Genomic DNA, 21,651 nt, shown 5'->3' with positions numbered 1-21,651 from the left:
ACTGCCAGTGATCGTCTATGGCAGGTTTATTTCTGATTCCCCTGTTCACAATTTATCTCTTGTTCCTGGCCTTGTTTCTTTCTCAGAACTCGACCCCCCTTCCCTGGAAACCAACTGAGCGCTACAAATAAAGCAATGTTTCCTGTGTGCTTCGTCAGGCCCAGCCCAGCTGCCCAGAGGGCAGGCGACAAGCAGAAGGCTCCACGGTTTCCAGGACAGGGTGGTGCAGACAGAGCTCTGTCTCCAGACACCAAAACATAAACACTGGCAGTCCTCTGCGACTGCGTGCTTAGCTCTGAACACGTGATCCCCGGCAGCCGTGCTACGTACCAGGTCCAGCCGTGCTTGTTGGACATCGAGTACTTCTCCATGATGGCCGTGAGCCGGAGCAGGGAGAAACGCTGGAGAAGGTTGAGCTGGGCGGCTGTCTGGCTGCTTATGTGTGTGGTGGCTGCGGAAGGCTGGGGCTGGTGTGAGAGCCGGAAGCTGCTCCACCGTAGTCGTCTGAAACACATGGGCAGGGCTGCCAGTCACCTGGGGAGCTCAGGCTAGCCTTTAGGGTCAAATGTCTACGTTGGGAGGTTTCTGAGCCAAGGAAAATCCCAGCGCAAGGCAGAAGAAGAAAAAAAAAAGACAGAGCTGCGGACTTAGCAAGCTGTATAAACCCAGAATGGGCACATCGACTGTTTCATCTTGGGATTTAAATAAGGGATATCATTCTCATTCATATAGATATAATTTCTGGTCCTAGTTCTTAATAGATAAGACTGGTTGCAGAGCTAAAATCTAACCCAGCTGATTCTATTGGGCAGGGTTCTATAAATTCTGATGGCCACAAGATGCCCTGGTTTCCTTAAAAACAGCTAGAATACATTTTATAAACTTGGGTCTGTCTAATGAGCAATAATGAAAATGGTAGGAGAGACTTTGATTATATATACGATATGTATATATCATACACATACATACGAGAGAGTAAGACAACATAAAGACAAGTGAGAGAGATGGAGACAGAGACAGAGAGATGGGCCAGATAGTGAGACAAAGAGACAGAGACATAAAGCCAAGGGGGAAGGGAGAGGGAGAAGGAGAGGGAGAGGGAGAGGGAGAGGGAGAGGGAGAGGGAGCAGAGAGCAGAGAGAGAGCGAGAGAACAGAGAGAGAGTGAGAGAGAGCGAGAGAACAGAGTGGAGAGAGAGGAGAGGAGAGAGAGAGAGCAAGAGAGAGCAGAGAGAGAGAGTGGAGAGAGAGAACGGAGAGAGCAAAAGAGAGAGAGTGGAGAGAGAGTGAGAGAGCGAGAGAACAGAGGAGAGAGGAGAGAGAGAGAGAGCGGAGAGCGGGAAGAGAGAGCAGAGAGAGAGCAAGAGAGAGAGAGAGTGAGAGAGCGAGAGAGAGAGAGAGAGAGAGAGAGAGAGAGAGAGAGAGGAGAGAGAGAGAGCAGAGAGTGGAGAGAGAGAGCGAGAGAGAGTGAGAGAACAGAGAGTGGAGAGAGAGGAGAGGAGAGAGTGAGAGAGAGCGGGGAGAGAGAGCGAGAGAGAGCGGAGAGCGAGAGAGTGAGAGAACAGAGAGTGGAGAGAGAGAGGAGAGAGAGAGGAGAGTGGAGCGTGTGTGTGTGTGTGTGTGTGTGTGTGTGTGTGAGAGAGAGAGACAGAGAGAGAGAGAAAGAGAGAGAGAGGAGGAGGGAGGGAGGAAGGGAGAGAGAGGGAGGGAGAGAGAGGGAGGGAGGGAGAAAGAGAGAGAGAGGGAAGAAGGGAGAGAGAGAGCGAGAGAACAGAGAGCGGAGAGAGAGCGAGAGAGCGGAGAGAGCGAGAGAACAGAGAGTGGAGAGAGAGAGCAGAGAGAGAGCAAGAAAGAAAGAGCGAGAGAGCGAGCGAGAGAGAGCAGAGAGAAGGAAGAGAGAGAGCGGAGAGAGAGAGAGCAAGATAGTGAGCGAGAGCGAGAGAGAGAGAGAGAGAGAGAGAGAGAGAGAGAGAGAGAGAGAGGGAGAGAGAGAGGGAGGGAGGGAGGGAGGGAGGGAGGGAGGGAGAGAGAGACTGAAACACTGAGGAGCTACAGTACTGCCTCCTCCCTGTCCTTTGTGCCTGAGATGGTGTCTGAAAGTGACAGGCACAGGTGACACATTGGCACATCACTGCCTCAGCAGGTGCCCCACTGGCACACACAGTGCTACCGACTCTGAGTTAGATTTCCTCAGCTCATTTTCTACGGAGCAGTGACTTAAAAGCCAAGGCCAGACAGAAAGCATAAACACGCCTTAGATCTATCTCATAGAATAAAAAATAAAACCTGCGCCCAGGGCCTGGGCTTCGGCTGTCTGTGACGCCCCTGCCAGCTTGCTTAGATTTGTCTTCAACAAAACTAAGTTTGAAACAAAGGATAAACACAGAAATGGACTGACATGGATTCAGTCTTTCTGTCTATAAAAACAACTCTGCTGAAATAATTCCTCACCATATGCATTACGTAGCAAAGCCTCGGGTGATTGTACAAACAGTCTGTCTGTCCTTGCTGGACAGGCTGGCGAGGTGGCTCAGCGGCTAAGAACACTGGTCCTCTGACCTGGGTCTGCTTCTCAGCACCCACAACAGCAACCCACTCACAAGCATCTGTGGCTCCGGTTCTAGGGGATCTGGTACACTCTTCTGACCTCTGAGGGTACCGCAGACACATGGTGTATATCCACACACGCAGGCACACTCATACGCGTAAAAGTAATAACAAAATAAATAAAATTCAGCCTATGGTCACTATAAAACAGAAGCGGTGTAACTTCACAGCAGCACATGACTCACCTGTTTGGCCTGGTCAGAGAGGCCCCTACGCCAGAATCCCTTCTTTCTCTGACCCCAGTGGCCTCCGATTCATTCAGAGATGTCCTGTCCCTTTCCACATCGCTAGGTGTTGTCCGACCTTCTGAGACTGAGTTGCCTTCAAAATCTAAAGTGACCTGATTGGTAGACGGGAATGGGGACAGACCAGGATCCCCTGCCAACGCGTCGTGACTTTGTAGTTCGGGTAAGATGTTTTTTGACCAGTCATCCACTACCTCTTGTATGCCATTAACATGCTGTAGAATGTCGTCCAGCTGAGGAAGGAGGCCATCTTTCTCCAGGTCCAACAGATCTCCCGTGCTGGCATACAAGTGTGAGCTGGGGACGTTGTCATAGATACTGACGCGGCTGGCTCTGTGGCAGGAAGGCATGAGTCTGGGTTCCCTCACGCCAGGGCCCTGTTGCCTACCAAGGGAGATACTCCCTGTCCTCCAGTTAACCCCATTGCTGTTGTCTGTGGGTGAGAGGCTTTCTATAGAGAGGGCTTTGGGGAACGTTCCCGGTTTGTGATCCTTGGGAATATGGACCACCAAGTTCTCTTGGGAGTGAAACCCATGCGCATGGTTTTGGTCCCCTGTGTCTGGCAATGCTGTCCCTGCCAGCACATCCAGGTCCTCCAGGTACATGCCGCCGCGTTTGTGGGCCTCGTGGTGGCACTTGCGCTCCTTCGGGCCTGGAGTGCTCACTCGGCTGCTGCTCTCCAGGGAGCTGCTCTCGCCACTCGACTTCCTGGAGCCTGGGAGGCCTTTCCTGCAGGCAGGTGGAGGTGAGGTCTGCAGATCTCCATTGGGTATCTGCACGCACTGCATGGTCTTCAAGGACTCGGGCTCCTGCTGCAGTGCGGGCCTGCTGATGACCAGACCTGTCCTCCCTGGTCCCTTATGCCTCCCGAGCGCGCCCTTCACTCTCAGGGTGTCCATGCGTTTCAGAAAGGACTTGGCCCTGGTCCTGGTGGGTTTCTCATTCTTGGGGTGAAGAGACTGGCTGAGACTGTCTCGGGGAGACTGTAGGAGGCCGCTGCTGATCAGGCTGCCCTCCAGCGCAGGTGTGCTGTCAGCAGAATGATGCCCCGATTGGCTGTGGCCATCACTACCCCCCACTGCTTTCGCTGTGAATGGAGCAGACTTCCGGCTCGCTCAGATCTGTCAGCACACTCTCACTGCTGGCTGTGTTTCTCATCCTAGGGCCTCCTGGGGACCCGTTTCTGTCTGTCCCGGGCAACAGTGTATGCAGGTCATCCACACGGGACCACCTGCGGCTGGTTCTCTGAAAAGTCCATTTGTTGCTGATGCACAGATCTTCTTCATCTGAGTCGTCGCCCTGCAAAATGTAAGGAAAGGGGATGGTCACACCCACAGATCATGGCTACATGGTGCTTCCATTTTGATCCCTGTCTTCTCAGTCACACTGGCAAGTGTGAGTCTCTTACCACCTTTTCTGCCCTGCTCTCTTCATTAACCATGCTTTCAATGAAATATATGTATATATGAATACATATGTGAGTGTGCATTGTAAATATTATATATTATATAATGATATATAATATATCATATTGGGGGGACTATATATATAGTATATATAATATATATTATATATAATTTTTCAATCCCTTCTCTGTTTTTAAGGCATTATATATATATATATATATATATATATATATATATATATAATATATATATATATATATATAAGTAAATACACATATAATTTTTCCCAATCCTTTTTTGTTTCTAAGGCATTTATATATAATATATATTTTAATATTTAATTAATGTATACATAACCTTTCACAATCCTTTCTTTGTTTCTACGGTGTTCTCTCTGTTTACAAAGGGCATTAAACACCATCTGACTGGAGAGTGGAGACAATATCCTTTCCAAAGCAATTTGTCCCCCACCAATACAGGACACTTCCTCCTGAGACGAGTCTCTGCTGAGTTCAAGGACCACCATTTACAGCTCTCTTTCTCCGAACCTCGGCCTCATCACAGCTCAAAGTTAACATTCCTTACCTTAGTATGTAAACATCTCGATTCTTGTCATATATCCTCTCTATGTGTTAACAGTGAAATCACAGGCTGACCTCTGAAAAGCAGTAAGGTCTACACCCCATCTAGAGATCGCACTAGAAGAGGGTTCAGCCAAGTGGCTCTGGCGGCTGACGGGGCTGCTCGTGTTTAGCGAGCCTGAGTCGGAGTGCTCTGGCTGCACACGCCTTCCAGCTGCTGGGGATGCAAGTCTTGCATTCTTGGTGTCCTACACTGACCTACCTGTTTTCTTCCATGGAATTTGCAGCCTGTGACACACAGACGTCTGTGTCCCCTGAGGCTAACAGTATCCCTGCTTGGTTTTTGTATGTGCCTTGGCCCAGGAATTATTTACTTCCCTAAATGAACTGAAGCACCAGCGTCTACCCCTCCTTACCTTGATCATCACAAAGACCTAACACGGAACTGTTTTACAAATCAATTTCCAGGTTTGTGTCTTTGCTCTGACTTTCTTAGTGTGGACCCTCAACACTTCTCTCTGAATGTGTTACAGGAAAAATGTGGCTGGGTTCCTGATCTCTAGAATGTTCCTCGTCTAACTGGCTTCTCAGAATGTGACCATTTTCTTGGCTCAGCACTACCCACTGTTGGGAACAGGACTTGGGGTTATTCATCTTGCTCAGAGTTAGATCCTCCCCAGTGCCACACCCTTAGGAATTGTTTAATTTTTGTCGTTCATTTTATTGTTAATTGAACTTATCTTCCTTTGGCATCTGGTTATAAGCCCAGGCTCTGAATGACAGTGGTAACACAAGTTCCCCGACCCCTTGCAAAGTAACTTTCCATTACCTAAGAAGTCAGACTAAAAATAGGTCTGACTCATAGGTTTTCCTCAGGGAATAAATAAGGTTGTTCATTTAGCAGCAGGGTTTGTTCTTTTCAATGTTTATTTCATTGTTTCGCTTTTTACTACTCTAGCATCCACCTCAGTGCCCCAAATTTCTCAATATATTAATATATTGTTTTCATATATATATATATATATACATGAAATATATATGTGTATATATATGATATATATGTGTATATATGATATATATCATATATATATATATACACATACACACACACACACACACACATACACACACACACACACAAAACACAATACTCACTGGAGTCTTCTCACAGAGGCTCAATCTGTCCAAAGCTAGGCTCTATCTAAATTGGCCTTGGTTGAAATATTCAAGCATACAAGGTGGAAGAAACTTACAAGAATTGCATCACAGTGGGAAGATTTAGCTTTGATTTTTAAAAAACAAATTTGTGTGAAGTCTTGGAGGAATAACTTGAAAACTTAAAACTGAGCATGGAGCTAGGATAATTCAAAGTTGACTTCTGATACTTACTAGTTTCTTTCATGGTTTTTATTATAAAACAATACAAGGCCAAACAAAACAACAATTAAATATCTGGGAACTGTTGCTACACAAGGCACCACAGCTACACAAGGCACCACAGCTACATAAGGCACCATAGCTACACAAGGCACCACAGATACACAAGGCAGCACAGGTACACAAGGCCCCACAGATACACAAGGCATCATAAAACCTTGGGCTGAACTTACTGGAATTTCACAAAATATTTTGGGAGCTAGAAGCCACTACCTCTAAAGAAAATATAGATGTTTAAAAATAGAAACTGTAATAGTTAACGACTTAACTGTAATACTCCAACCACTCGTGCTTCCACCCCATTACCAACCCAGGAAACCCACATAAAAGTTGGGAAAAGTCTCCTTCATTTAGACTAAGAAAGGATGCCAAGCCAGACTCTGAAGACTCTAGCCAGAGAGCTGGTCTCTTCAGGAAGGCTTAAAGAGCTCATCACACTGGCCTTAGCCGGCAGGAAAACAAACTCAACCAAGTCATCTGACAAGATGGCAGACGCCTTGAGAAAGAGGAACAGTAGAAGGACATTCTGAAGTAATTAAGTTTGAACCAAAGCAAGCAAACAAAACCAAAACAATTAAAAAAAAAAAAAAACCAACAAAAACGCTAAGCCCCGGAAAATGGAAACTGTAGCCTCTTTCTCACCATCCAGGGCAGAAAACCATCCAAAGCCATCGCACACTGCATCTTTCACACTACTGATGAAAATGGGGATTTTTCATCACAACAGAGAAAATACAACCACACTACACCAACACACAGTCCATCCATTGTCACAACCACCCTTGTTCGCGCCTGTTTATCTAGACTGGCCATCTCTACTCCAAATAATTCAATTCTAAAATGCTCCAAAATCCAAACACTTTTGAGCATGAGGTAAACATTTCCACACTTGGTCTTGGACAATGGGTTGTAGTTTAAAAAAAAAAATGCAAACACACACACACACACACACACACACACACACATACACACACACACAAAGCAAGCCAGAAAAGCAAGCAAATAAGCAAGCAAGCACACTAAAAATGTACACAATTACCCTGAGGTCACATGCACAAGATATTAATGAAAAAACAATTAATTTCACACTCAGATTTTATACTCATCCCCATATAATATAGATAATACGTTATATAATATACATTTATTACACATACACATATATAACATATATATTATATTTATGCAAATACTAAGGTTCAAGAAATATCACAATACAAATCACTGCTGGTCCAATCATCACTTGGTTAAAGAATATTCAACATGTTGTCTCCTTTAGTCAAGTTATCTCAAAAAATGTTGCATGTGAATCCACACATTTGTTCAACAATGTGCCATGTGGCCCTGACCTAGAATATCCAAAATCTGCAGCCCCTAAATACCACCCCCAAATCATTCCAGAGTGCAAGTTGCAAGTGTTCTTCGCACGCTTGGGATGAACTGAAGTATCAGGTACATGCATGACTCCTCTGTAAGGTTCTTACAATACTGACTGTTTAAGAGACTCACGTTGCATTGGCTGCCCTTTTTGGACCTGAAAAAAAATAGTCCATGTCTATAAAGAAATGTGAAATGGAGATAAAGAGAGCTGAACGTGTTTATAGAAAAAAAGAGACCCCTCAAGTTGACTTTATTCTCCAGGTGGACTGGTTTAGTGTAGGGGGCAGTGCTTATGTTAAGGTCCTGTTCCCCAAGTGGTTCTTGATCTGTCAGTAAAGAAAGCCATGGCCAATTGCTGGGCGAAAGGTACAGACAGGATTGCTGGGTCCCAGCAGGAAAAGGGGGTGCAAGGAAGGAGAGGAGCTCGCCATGCTTTGGAGAGAGGAGAACCGGGCAACCATGGGAGGAGCTGGGACCTGCAGCCACTAGGTGGGTGGGCAGGGGTGTTTGGCAGGGGCTAGGTGGGATTAGCCACTGAAGTTTAGGGCAGGTGGGAAGTACAGAGCTAAGAGTATTGATAAGGACCTGCTTTCCCAGGCTGGAGATAGTAGCACCCAGCAATTGTGCTAGAAGGCAAATTGAAAAGGAACAACTATGCAATGTGTGTGTGTGTGTGTGTGTGTGTGTGTGTGTGTGCACGTATGTGTCTTTCATCCTCAGATTCAAGGGAAGCTAGGAGGGGGCTGGTAGTGTGGCCTGTTCCCTGAGCTAAAGGCCAGTAGCTCAAAGCTAAACTCAACGGTTTAGCATGCTACAGAAATACTATGGCCACAGAGCCTTAGAATTTCAACAAGACAGCAGATAAGGGTTGTGCATATGCTGTTGTGAAGAAGGTGGCTAGTGCTGGATGCTGCTATGAGGGTCTGGTTAGTAAGTTGAAATGGATAGCTGCACCTAGGCATGATCAAAACCCTGAGGGCACCTGAGGGCCCGACCTTGGTATACCCCAAGGTCATACCAGATTTAAGCATCACGACAAAAGACAGAGAATGTATGCCTTTAATACACTAAGATCGTATAAGGTCATGTCCAGGATCTTAAGTTGGGAAAACCCTCCAGTATCCCAAATCTGAAATTCTCCAAAAGGTGAAGTTTTGAAGGTTGACACAACAGTACAAATAGAAGATTCTAGACCATGACAGACACAGTTCAGATTAAGGCTCAGGTTCACACCTCAAACGACAAGAGCTCATATGAGCCCCACCGTTTGTCTCACACAGAGATATCATGAGTCTGTGGCTTCGTAACTGTAGGATACGGCTAATGATGAAGAAGGAACTTTGAAATTATAGCACTACTTAGCTTCATTTTGAATGGTAGGTATTTGAAGGAATAACCTAAGCTTTGGAACGATACTAAAGCCTCATTCTGTACTGTTCAGCATGAGGTCAATCCCTTTACGGCTCCTTGTATTAGAACAGTACAAGAAATATTTTATATCTGTGTTATTTCTTTAGTGCACCATGGCCAGCTAGCTTAATTAGATTACACATGCAAAGCTTAGTCACGTTCAGTCCTGTATATATCAGTGTTGTTCACTCTGTGCACATAGACATTTGTTTAATATGGAGGTTAAAGTCCTGCTGTTCAGTAGACACTTTCTGTTTAGTTAATATAGGGGAAAAACAAGAGGTTTCAGTATAATGATGCATATCTAGTGTGCACACTTTCAGTAAAACAGGTACAGTTTTGTCATATTTACCCATTTCCCAGTCTGTATTATCTATACTCAGTCTACTTGTTTTTTATGAGAAGGAAGTTTTGTTAGTATCATATCTAATTCTAAAAACATTTATTCTAGTACTTTCTATTTATTTCTTAAAATTCATGTTTGACAATTCATTTGTGTTAAAAATTTTAAAAAGACACCAGTGTTGACTGGTAGAGAAAATAAAACACAGGTGACTCGCTACAGGCACGTGGGGAATTTTGTTTTAGGCCTATTATCTATGAAAGGCCAGCAATATGTAGTTTAGGTTGCACAGGCCATACAGTTTCTGTTGAATCTCTTCCACATTGCTGGGAGCGACTACAGTCTACTAAAACTTTATTTATAAAAACAAAGTTAGCCAGCCATTTTTTTACATGAAGACTTTTTGATCTAATGAGTTCATCCTGCCAAGGGAATTGTGGGTAATGCTCACAGAAGGAGATCTTGGGGACTGGGTAAGATTTCTGCCAACTTAGAGGATTCTGGGACATCCATATGCCCTCCGTAAGTTAAGATTTCCTCAGCCACTCAGGTGATGGCTACTGTGTTCATTTCCTCTTTCTCACCTCTGCACCTCAGTAATGCCCTTGGCATCCAGCTGAGAGGGTCCTAGCTCTGAGGTTTTAGTCAGTTTTTGTGTGGCTTTCCACCTTTGGTCATGATCCAGTCGTATTAAAATGCTAACTTTAATGGGAGGCTTCTAAAGAGCTATCCTTCTAAACGCCGGCCACTCAGGGCCATCATGATGTTAGCGTGGATCAGTCGCTAGTGATAGCTGTCCAAGAACAGGAGCTTGGCTCTGGCTCCTTTTCAGTTTGGATGAGTCTCCTGTGTTGTCTTTTTCCTCAGTGAGAACGTTCCTTACTAAAATTGCATATTCTTTCTAGATGGGATACCGCCAGAAGCTGAGAAGTGGGTTTTTTAAAAACAAAACAAAACAAAACGTAAAATGGTGCAAATCCATAGTTACACAGACATCTAGAAGCTAGAGCTGCAACATCCACTAACCCAGGCCAGTGGCACGCAGTGGCTCCTGGCACGCAGGAACGCTCTGCAGGCACACTGGCAGGCCGATGAGCCGGTCCAACTGCTGGAGAGCCTCCCCACCCTACTTTCAGCCTTTAGGAATGTTTCCCACTAGGGTTTTGGTGAGTCTGCATCTGAGGTACATAATGAGGGTGGATGGCCCTCCAGCTGAGGGCAGATGCTAAGCCACGTGGACCTCAGCAGAACAGAGAAGAAGCCAACTAGGAGCCAGGCGTCCCCACCTACACTTCTTTGTGGACTTCCATTTTTGTTCCTTGACTCAGCTCACTGAATCTTCAAAATGAAATAAAATTTCCCAAGACAGGCATAATAAGCTGTGGAACTTGGTATTGCGACAGCAAGTCACTTTCCTGTTGTGAAAACAAGAGCATCGCCGTATGGCTCAGGCCAAGGGACTGGCAAGTGTTTGGGCCAGAACAGTTGGTTGGCTTCAAATCTCACCTCTGCTTTTTGGTCTGTGGCTTGGGGACAACTGACTTGACAGAGTTTCTTCATCTTTAACATAAAGCACAAGGCCTCCCAGAGAGATCTTATGCCAATATTTATTTACTACCCAGGTTGTCCAGAAAGCCCCCAGAGCCATTCCACAGGTCCAACTACCTTCCAGGGAGTATTGCAGCCTTGGATGATTAGATTAAGGCATGTGGGGACCACAATGAAAACTCAAGTCTATGATTCTTGCAGACTGGAGATGAAGATTCTGTTTCACAGAATATTTAAACAGGACATACTGCTGTCCTGTTCTTGATTTTCTTTCTTGATCACCTTCTTTTTCCATCCAAAGCTGGCTGTAGTTCCATGGGGCACTGATTCTCAGGTCTCTGACTCTCTCTTCTGTCATTTGGCCTAGACTTGGTCCCTATTCAGAAAAGTGTTTTTGTTTGGTAATAAAAGGAAGGACCAACCTACAGCTTATGTCTGGGCTGGATCTTAGAGCTTATATCAGGAGTGGGCTGTGTGGCCACCTGGAACCAGCCACAGACACTGCCTAGGACGGAAGACTGACAAGGGAGGGGCACCACATGTTGGAATGTTTTCATTTGAAAATAGTTTGAGTTTTCAACTTGCCATGTGAAAAGCAGTAGTCTATTCACATGCACGTAGTTGTAAGGCTCCCACTAAGTGGTAAAGGAAAGGGAGTGTGTTACTGCAACAGACATAAAAAAAAAAAATATCCCAAGCAGGTCAGAATATCAAGGTGACTAATTTGTAGGTTGCACAGAAAACCTTGAGAAATGTTGCTCACGGGTATCTCGCCTGAGGGTTCTACAAAGCAGGTAGGTGACAGGGTAAAAAGCCCATCACTACACATTGTGGGAAACATTGTGTATCGTTGGTTTTTGACCTTGTCTTTTGTGAGAGATCTGCACAGAGCAGCCACCTTGTCTTAGACTCCCAGGAACGGCTGTATTCAGTTTAATAAGAACCATGTGTTATAACCAAACAACATCTGACCTTCGTGCTTCAAACAGTAAGGGCACTTCTCAAGGGGTCTATTTAGCAAGACAGCTGTTGGGAGGTCTGTTCCCACATTTTAAGTGTGTTTGTGGCCTGCATAATTCACTCACATTTGAATATTTCTTTGGATATTGTTTTTCTGTTTCTTACCTCCTCAGCTGGAACCCTTGGTCCCCAGCTCCAATTCCAAACTGCTTTTAAGATGAAGTCAAGCCAAAATGACTTAGACTCCTTGAGAGGTGCTACTTCAGGGTAGAAATCTGGGGGGTGTCGGGGGAGGATAGGTTTTGAAGGGTTAGGTTACTCAGGACTGAGTTAAAATGCATTAGGTGTAATTATTGCTCTGTGCAAGTCAGAATAAAGGATCCCAGGTTCGGCTAATTACAGATGGGGATTGCTACATTTAAAAAAAATGTCCTTAGTGATTTAATTCTGAAAGTCCTGGAGAGAACCCATATGGTGAGACTGGAAGCAGAGCACAGGGAGGTAGAGCCTTGGTTTTTGGAGCCAGCTGCTCCCAAAGACACTCCCAAGGTCAAAAGCCTTCTGCAGGACTCGCCCAGAGGCTTTGAGCACATGACAGGTTTAATTTCCTTACACAGAACCCAGAGAAGCTCCACAAGAACTAAGATAATGCACCAAGCTCGGTTCCTGGATGATAATCATCAACGGGAAGTAAACTGGGTTTTCTTTACCCCCAGTGCTTGAGATCACGCGTGTTGCCCACGTGGGAGCTGGGTTTTGTTTGATTTTGAAATATACTCATAGGCTTTATGCTTAATTAGAAACTATGATATCCATACTTGCCTGAAATCCAAAACTTTTGACTATCATAAAGGCACTCAAACAATCTGGGTTTTATAAGTATTGGCTCACACCTGTCATCTCAGCACTTGGTAAGTAGAGGCAGGAGCATCAGGAGTTCAAAGCCAGCCTTGAGTACAAAGCAAGTTCACTGTGGCTAGTTACAAGAAATCCTGTCTTTAAAAATTTAAAAAGAAAAAACAATCAAACAATCAAAAAAAGGATTTGGGTCCTCATGGATTCCAGATCTATGATGGATGGTGAATCTTCTGTTCTTCATGTTCCTCCCTTCATCTTTCCCTCCTGCTCTCTTCCTGTATGGAAGACTGATGAGTCTCAGGCCCAGAATGTTATGCACGAGGGCTCAACCACTGACCTGCACCCTCATCTTCACCACTTCATTTCAAAACGGAAATCTGTTCACAAGATGTCCTTCAAGAAGCAGTGATCTTAGAAACAGATTTCTTGTGACTGGGGCAGAGAGGTTAAGGACAAGGCAGATGCAGAGGCCTGGGGTCACACTGTCCCCCCAGCTCCTGGAGTCCTGTCACCAAATGAATGTGCCCGAGAATGGATGCACCTCTGACTTGCACTTGAAAGAAGAGACATGAGGAGAACCATCAGAAGGACCTGTCGGCGCTTCCCTGAATCTCTAAATCTACTCATCAATGTGGAGAACCTGGACCCAGAGGTGGTTTGACAGTCACAGGTGCACAGACTTCTAAAGGTGAAGCCCAAGAACTGAGAGATTTATTTCTTTGTCCGAACCTTCTGATAGAGACAACACCACACCATGAAAGCCAAAGCAGCGAAATTACAAAACCCAACTTCCAGAATGGTCTTACAACAGACCTATTTGTGATAGTGGGGATAGCATGGGGGTATTTGGAGAGGAAACAGATGGTAGGGCAGGCATGTTAGAATGTTGCCTTGCTTCAAGGCTGCTGCCTCTTCTTAAAAAGATGTGTGTCTCCAATGTGTGTTCAAATGTGTGTGTGTATCTCCCGTGTGTGTGAGTGTGTGTATGTGTATATCTCATGTGTGTGTATAAGTCTGTGTGTCTCCCATGTGTGTTTGAATGTGTGTATGCATGTATGTGCATCTCATAAGTGTATATCTCCTGGGTGTATCTCCCACATGTGTATGAGTGCGTGTGTATGTGTGTGTATCTTCCATGTGTTTGTGAGTGTCCACGAAGGCCAGAAGAGAACATGAGATCCCCTGGACCTGTGCTGGGAACCAATTTCCTATATCCAGGAAGACCAGCAAGGGCTTTTAATGACCAAGCCAGCTCTCAGCCCTGCATGTTTTCCCAGTCTCTGAAGACAGGCTGTTCTGTTGGTGTGGTCATGGTCCCCACAAGGTGCACCCACCTTTTTCCTGTGGAAATTCACATCAAGTCTCATGGAGGCACACTTGTTCAGCGTATTAAGTCGTCTAAAAAGAAAGGAAAATTCGATGATTTATTAATGGACCCAGATCTTCCAGTTTGCTAAACTTAACTTTATTTCTGGCAAATCTGAAAGTGGAGAATCCACTAGTTACATCGGAAGGCAGCGCTCTATAAAATGACTTAAGATAGTTTTACTCTGTACTCTAACCTCTCGATCAGAGAGCCTACCAGTCCCCTTTCTTCTTGCCTGCTGTCCCCTCCTGTACAGACCATCGTGGTGTGGATCCTCAATCGGGGAAGTAACCAGTAACCAAATCCTCGAACCTGAAGGTTCCGGCCTCTCCGACTGTTAGGCTGCCTGGTCTACCGTACCCTGCAGTGGCAGCATGTGCCCACTAATACATACACCCTCAGCTGGACTCTCAAAACCACTCCCGAGCAGACTTCCCGCCTCTCGCATAGCTCTCGAACTCAGAACATCAGAACTGCAGTCCCACATCTGATGACTTGGCCCTAGCTGCCACTGAGAAAGAAAACCAGAACAGCAAGCAGGCATGAGTTCTAGTAACGCTCCTTTGCTCCCTCCTAAGTTGTGTCTTCTTGTTTACCCACCGCTCTGGCGGCTTCCAAGGGAAAGACAGCCCTTTTGCTTTTCTAACTAACTCTTTACTCTTGCTTCTGACTAGGACACCCACTGTGGCATCTGAGTCTTTGCTATTTACATATCAGATTCTTGAGGCTGCTTCCCTTTCTGGGCTCCTTCTGTCGAATTCTGACTAACCAAGCAATCCACCACCCTCTTCCTAGCCTGCCTCTCGCCTGCTGCTTACCTACCGCATCCTAATCTTTTCCTTCTTTTTACTTCCTTAACCTGCTGGGAACAACCTCAATTTCCATTTATTCTGCCATTTTATTTCATGAGATGTCTTGGCAAACACCTTTATTATTTTGTGTTGATTTTTTTTTAAGTTTGCATGCAACTTTAGATACACTTGTTTTCCTTCTATCTTTGCCAGTGTTTTAGCAGTTCCTTTGACTCTTTCATTTGGCTTTTTAGCTGTTACCCCATGACCTTCCAGTTTGGGTGATTACACACTGACTTTGTTCTTTGGAAGCTGAAGATTCATTTTCTTTCAATCTCCATCCCTGGCCCCCCACAACCTTTGTCTGATCCACATATATTTATGTTACAGCATCACACAGTATTGATAAATCCATACTTGATGTTCATTACAACCATAAAGTTCTAGTCCCACATGTATCACACTTGAGTAATTTTTTTTTCATTCTCAACTTTTTAGTGCCCCTAGAGCTGATACCCATACAGATTTTTACTTAGCAGTCTTGTGCTTATACCAAATATCTCCAACTATCTGAGCCCCGTCGGATGGCCCATCAGCTTCATCTTGGCTGACAGTTGTCGCCCAGGTGCAGTCTGGATTTACTGTTCTTGTTTTGCTTTTTATCATAAGTGGATCGTGTTTCTTACAACTGAGACTCCTCTGAAGGAGTTTACTGTTCTGGAAATTGGTACCTAGAATGTAGGCATGGCGGCCCTGTTTCTGACAGAGTAGCCACCTCCAGCTGTGCCTGTGGGAGGGAAATAAATTACCCAGATATAGATTAGAGATACAGATCAAAGTAGCTCCCTGCTTTCCCACATAAGCCCAAGCAATGCTGCTCCTTCAGGCCTCTCCTGTCTTCATCACCAATCATGGAGCATCTTAGAATCTCTATAGAGAAGAACGAGTTTTAGTTTGAGTCTCTCCACTGACCAGTTAGATTTTTGTTAGATCTTCTACTGTAACTTTCTTCTCCTGCTTGGGAAATGTTATAGGTCTCTGGGAACCATTTGATCTTGTGAGGGAAGAGATGACTCTGACAGCTGGTGGGATGCTTTTAAAGCAAGTGAAGTCAGTGATTAATAAGCTAATTTCTGACCAATAACTTTTTGTTTGCATAGATCATGTGTTTTCTTTTCTTTTTCTTTTTTAAGATTTATTTTATTATGTTAAGTGCACTGTAGCTGTCTTCAGACAATCTAGAAGAGGGCATCAGATCTTGTTACGGATGGTTGTGAGCCACCATGTGGTTGCTGGGAATTGAACTCAGGACCTCCGGAAGAGCAGGAGGTGCTCTTAACCGCTGAGCCATCTCTCCAGCCCAGATCATGCATTTTCAATCCAGCAAGTTTTGGCTGTTATAAGTGGCCTCAAGAGAGATAAGGAACATTTCTCCACCCTGGAAGTGTCTTCCATGCTCCTTCTTGATCAAGGTACCAACCACCATGTCGCCTCCCAAAGGTCTTCTCTCTTTCATCATCCGTACACTAGCTTTACTCATTTCTAGGCCATGAGTAAGGGGGGGGGGTATATAGTAGGCACTTAAATTTTCTTTTTATATATATGAGTATTTGTCTACAAGTGTGCATGTGCACCACATGCATGCAGTGCCTGCAGCAGCCTGAAGAGGGCAGCAGATCCCCTAGAACTGGAGTCCATTGGGAGCCACCATATTATGGGTGCTAGAAACCAAACTTGAGTCATCTGTGAGGGCAAAAGGTGCAAACTCCTGAGCCACCTCTCCAGCTCCTAGTTATGCACTGGCTTACAGATAATTTGGCTAGGCTCCACCCAACAGCTACCTAGCAACAGCTTTTGTCACACCCGCTGCCACTGCTACCTGTGCTGCCACTGGGCATGACTGTGTATGAGAGGACTGCTTGCTACCCCAGACCCCCTTCTTCCACACTCTTTCTCTGTTCTCATGTGTTCCCGGCTGCCCTCTCTTCCTCTGTCTCCCCTTTTTCTCTGCCTCTGCCCCTTTTCCAGGTCCCCACTACTCCTCCCTTCCCCCACAATAAATCTTCCTTATACTAGGTCTGTCACATGGTGTGATTTCTCAGGGGGACACCTTGACAGGGTCCCGCCAGGTACTCTCTTACTCCTGCCACATTATGCCACAATTGATATTTCATAATAGTACGTTTTTGGTTTTTTCTAGACAGGGTTTCTTGTGTGTAGCCCTGGCTGTCCTAGAACTCACTCTGTAGATCAGGCTAACCTCGAACTCAGAAATCCGCCTGCCTCTGCCTCCCAAGTGCTGGGATTACAGGTGTGCGCCACCACCGCCCGGCTAGTGTGTGTGTTTTTTTAATGTATGAATTTTTGTTGTTGCTGTTCAGTTTGTTTGCTTGTTTGTTTTAGGATTAGATCTATGTTACGCACAGAAGCAATTATTACAATTACTTGGTGAGTAGTTTTTCATCTTGTGAGAAATATAGCTTGCTGATGGGTCTTCAGGTTCTTTCTTTCTTACTTAACGTTTCCCTAATTATCAAATCATAAGGTTTGCTCTAAGCAAAGCTCTATTTAAAGCAGCCAGTAACAATTACGAGCCGACATCATCTTGGCATCTAAGACTGTGACCCACTCACTGCCTTATCACAGAAGCACAGACCCCATCTAAGACTGGGACTCTCACTGCTTTCTCCTCACAGAAGCACAGACCCCTTGCATACAAACGCATGCAAATACTGTCTTTGTAGATCACATATCAAAATGCATGTTTAGAATTCAAACCTGAGGAATCCTGTTTTTATTGTACATGAGTGTACTCTGAAGCATCTCATAGCATCTCAAAGTATACTAGACTTTGATGACGTGAAATGTCACTTCCACCCATCTGCCCTGAGCCCGGAGTTACATTTCCACCCATACTCTGCTCTTGCCAGTGTATGGTGTCCTTTAGGCTTTTCAGGTCCAAATACCAAAACTGAACTCTGCACTTCTTTCAAAACTGCCTTGTCTTGACTAAGCAGCACCACTAGGCAGGCCATCTAGAAGAGTCACCAGGAGACCGACCTCAGGCTTGGCAGCCATTGCTAAGTCTGGTCAAGGAAGCGCTTCTGTGATCTTCCTGACGCCTTGTCTCTTTGGTTCTAATTTATCCTCTTCTCACCTTCCACAGAGAACCACGCACTATCTGCTTCTAGTTCTAATGCAGAGCACCAGAAGGACTTCCGTTCCCAATGGATCCTGCCACCTGTCTGTAGATACAAGATGGTTCTTACTTCAGTCACTGACAGGGCAGACCGATGGAAGCTAACGTCATCAAAGTCGAGGGTACTTTAAGATGCTATAAGATGCTTCAGACAGACTGTGCATTCACGATGGTGTCAAACACAATAACGGTTCTGTTTTAGAGGCTGATCAGAGAGTCCACAGCTGCTTTGGGGCTTTCTTGGATTTGCTGCTGTAACTGGTGGATTGTCTTCCTGGCCAGTTCCACAGATGTTAACAGCTCTACCTAAGAGTGGTGTGTTAATTAAAAGGGCGTTCCTACTGCCCCTTTGGCAGCTCTTTGATGGGTTTGTTTAGGGAAGGGTGCACACTGTTTATCCAATATACTTATCTAGCACATGTGTGCCTCCATTGTGGCTGGAGGCACAAACAAACCATTGGATTTTCTGAAAAGGATTTTTGATTTACTATAGGCACAGGAACATCAAAAGGCTCATTCTTCGACTTAAATATACTTTATGTATTCATGATACATGGAGACATTTTATTAGTTTTGGAAGCCGGAAGCTAGATTTATTTTCACAGGCTTGTTTTTTTTTAGTCACACCTAAACTCAAAATATGTCTTCACTTAAAGAAATACTTCTCTATTTGAAGAAAATATTCAGGAAACCTTATTTATACAACCCTATATACAAAGTATCTGCTAAAGCACTCTACCAATACACAAAGAAGTCTTAATTGGACAAAGTCAAACAACTTGATTTTTTTACATGATCTAACTTTGTGAGGAGATACTTCTAAAAGACAGACTACAAATGGCTGTAAGCACACAAAAAGATGTTCAACATTTATTTTTCATGGGATAGATACAAATTTAAATCAGGTAATACTATTGATGCATTCTAGAAGGCTCAAATTTAAAATACTAACAAAAGGAGCTAACGAGATTGCTTGATGGTCAAGAGAACTTGTTGATCTTTTAGGAGAGCCGGGTTGGAAGCTCACAAGCAGCAGAAACTTCAGTTCTCTGGCCTCCAACATCATCTTCAGAAGTTCAGAGGCACCAGGCAAACACCAGGTACATAGATATGCATGCTGGCAAAATATCCAAGCATACAAAATAAGTCATCTAAAAGAAAAATAGCTGTACGGAGAGACCAAAGACTCAGGAGTCCCAACATAACTCTGGACAGAGAAGAGAGAAAATAGAGAACTTAGCCTACTCCCCCTCCCCCAGTTCAGGATTTATAAGAAAGAAACAGCAATGAAGTTGGGTGGGCAGTGGGAAAGTGGGCAAGTGGATCAATGGTGCAGGGTTCATGGCTCCAACTAGATAGAGCCCAGTAAATATGGTCAGTTGACCTTATGAAAGAGCAAAGGCGGGGTAAGAGATGCAAGCACTCTTTTCACAAATGGACTTGAAGCATCTAGATAGTCACATGAAAAAAAATCAATCTAGACAGACTTTCTACTCCTAAAACAGACGGGTTCCGAGTGGATCCAGCCCTAAACAGAAACACGCACACAGCTTTAGGACTTCAGGATGAGAACGGGACAGCATTTAGATGGCCGTCTGTGCCTGAGGACTTCTTGTTTTCAACATCAAAGGTGCGCCCAAGCAATAATGTGAAAGTGCCACTCATGCAGAGGGTGAGAGGGCTGGAAGGAGACCGGAAGAGAACATGGCTGAAATGTATCTGATGAATTATACGAAGTTTCAAAGAATGGTAAGGCCCACAATAAGAAAGCAAATGGCCCAGTTTAAAGATAATTTAATTATTTTTTTAATCACAACTATCTTCATCATAAAAAGAGACACACAGACACACACACAGAGGGACACAGACATACACATACACACTCACATTCACACATGAAGACACACATACAAACACAAACACAGGGACACACACATAGTGACACAGACACACACACAGACATACATACAGATCTACACACACACACAAACAATCAGGGATATAGATACAGAGACACACACACACGTTCAAACACACACTCAAAGACACACATATACAGACACATATATACACATGCAAACACAGGGACACAGACACACACAGAGGGATACAGAAACAGACATACACCCAGACACACACACACAGAGACATACACACATATATACACACAAACACACAAGGATACAGACACAGACACAGAGGGGATACAGATACAGGCAGATATACATAGACACACACACACAGACACACAGATAAAATGAAATAGGACACACCGTAAAGTGTTCAGTATCACGTTAATTGCAGGTTAAAGCAATCGTGAGCTCCACTGCTTCTTTAAACCGTGCTGGCGAGAGTGAGGGAAAGGAACACTCACCGCTGCTGAGGATGGGCCCTGGCTCAGGTGAGACAGATGAACAGGTCATTACTGCGAAACAGACTCGTCGGTGTTCACCCAAATGGGTTTAAGATTTATTTCCACGTGTAAATGTGTGAACGCTCGGGTGTTTACGGCCACTTTAGTCATCACTAGTGGAATTCAAGAGCAATCAAGCCGCCAGGTGGCTGGAAAGATGAACCCCGGCATAACCAGACAATCGAATGGTGATTAGAAATGAGTTCTAAAGACACAGACGGCACGGTAGACACTTAAGTGACTATTAAACGCCAAGATGAAACGGCTGTAAATTGTGATTCTAATTAGAAAGCATTGTGCAAGAGTTAAAATTATGGAGACAGTCCAAAGACCAGAGGTTGCCGGGGACTAGGGAGATGGAGGGATGCCTCGGCAGGGCAGAGGTTTGTAGGGCAGTGACAGGGACGTGTGTGCCACAGTGGCCCATGTCTGCCGCTGTACCCCTGTAAAAGCACAGGGAGAGCAGGGCTCTGTGCCTAAGGTGCCCTGCGTGCTTTGGGCTGCAGCGGGTGGATGGCCCTTTGGGGGATATTGATCGTGGTGGAAATGTGCGCGTGTGGGGGCAAGGGGCAAATGTGGGGGCACGGTGCATTGGTTAAAGCTTGTTATGACCCTCAGAGGGCTCTAAAAGCAGTCAATTTGAAAAGATATCATTCATATTATAATTATTATTACTTCCCAGGCTTTGGGATTATGGATATAAAGTGATGTGCGTTTATTTTTCAGAGATTTTTCTCTTTGCACACGTACACGTGCATGCTCGCACGGGTGTGTGCGCATGTGTTTGCGGTGCACGGTTGTGTATGTGTGGGCCAAAGGCTATCACTGAGTGTCTTCTCCTCTCCATCTTATGCATTAAGGCATAGTCTCTCATTTGAACCCAGAGCTCATCAACTCAGAAAATTATTTTTGTTACTTCATAACTCTAAGTTTGCTACTATTATGAATTGTAATGTAAATATCTGTGTTTTCCCGTGGTCTAGGAGAGCCCTGTGAAAGGGTCGAATGCCCCCCCAACCCTCCCACCCCCCCCATCCCCCTGCCCCCCCAGCCCCACACACGAGGGTCCTGATCACCAGCTTGTTCTGAGGTCCCCCATCTGGTGTCC

At 44.9% G+C, this 21,651-nt stretch overlaps 1 protein-coding gene across 1 annotated transcript in view; it reads right to left on the bottom strand.

Moving 5' to 3' along the window:
• Stard13 (StAR related lipid transfer domain containing 13) overlaps window positions 1–21,651 on the bottom strand; it is a 209,077-nt gene that overhangs the window by 25,014 nt on the left and 162,412 nt on the right. The window contains 4 exon segments of the mRNA XM_052167519.1: window positions 331–504; window positions 2,792–3,927; window positions 3,929–4,150; window positions 14,109–14,172. Coding sequence (XP_052023479.1) covers window positions 331–504; window positions 2,792–3,927; window positions 3,929–4,150; window positions 14,109–14,172 — 1,596 coding nt within the window.

This window comes from Apodemus sylvaticus, chromosome 22, assembly GCF_947179515.1.
Source record: "Apodemus sylvaticus chromosome 22, mApoSyl1.1, whole genome shotgun sequence".
NCBI lineage: Eukaryota > Metazoa > Chordata > Mammalia > Rodentia > Muridae > Apodemus > Apodemus sylvaticus.
Note: the sequence above shows the minus strand (reverse complement) of the source record. Positions and strands in the feature narration are given on the sequence as shown.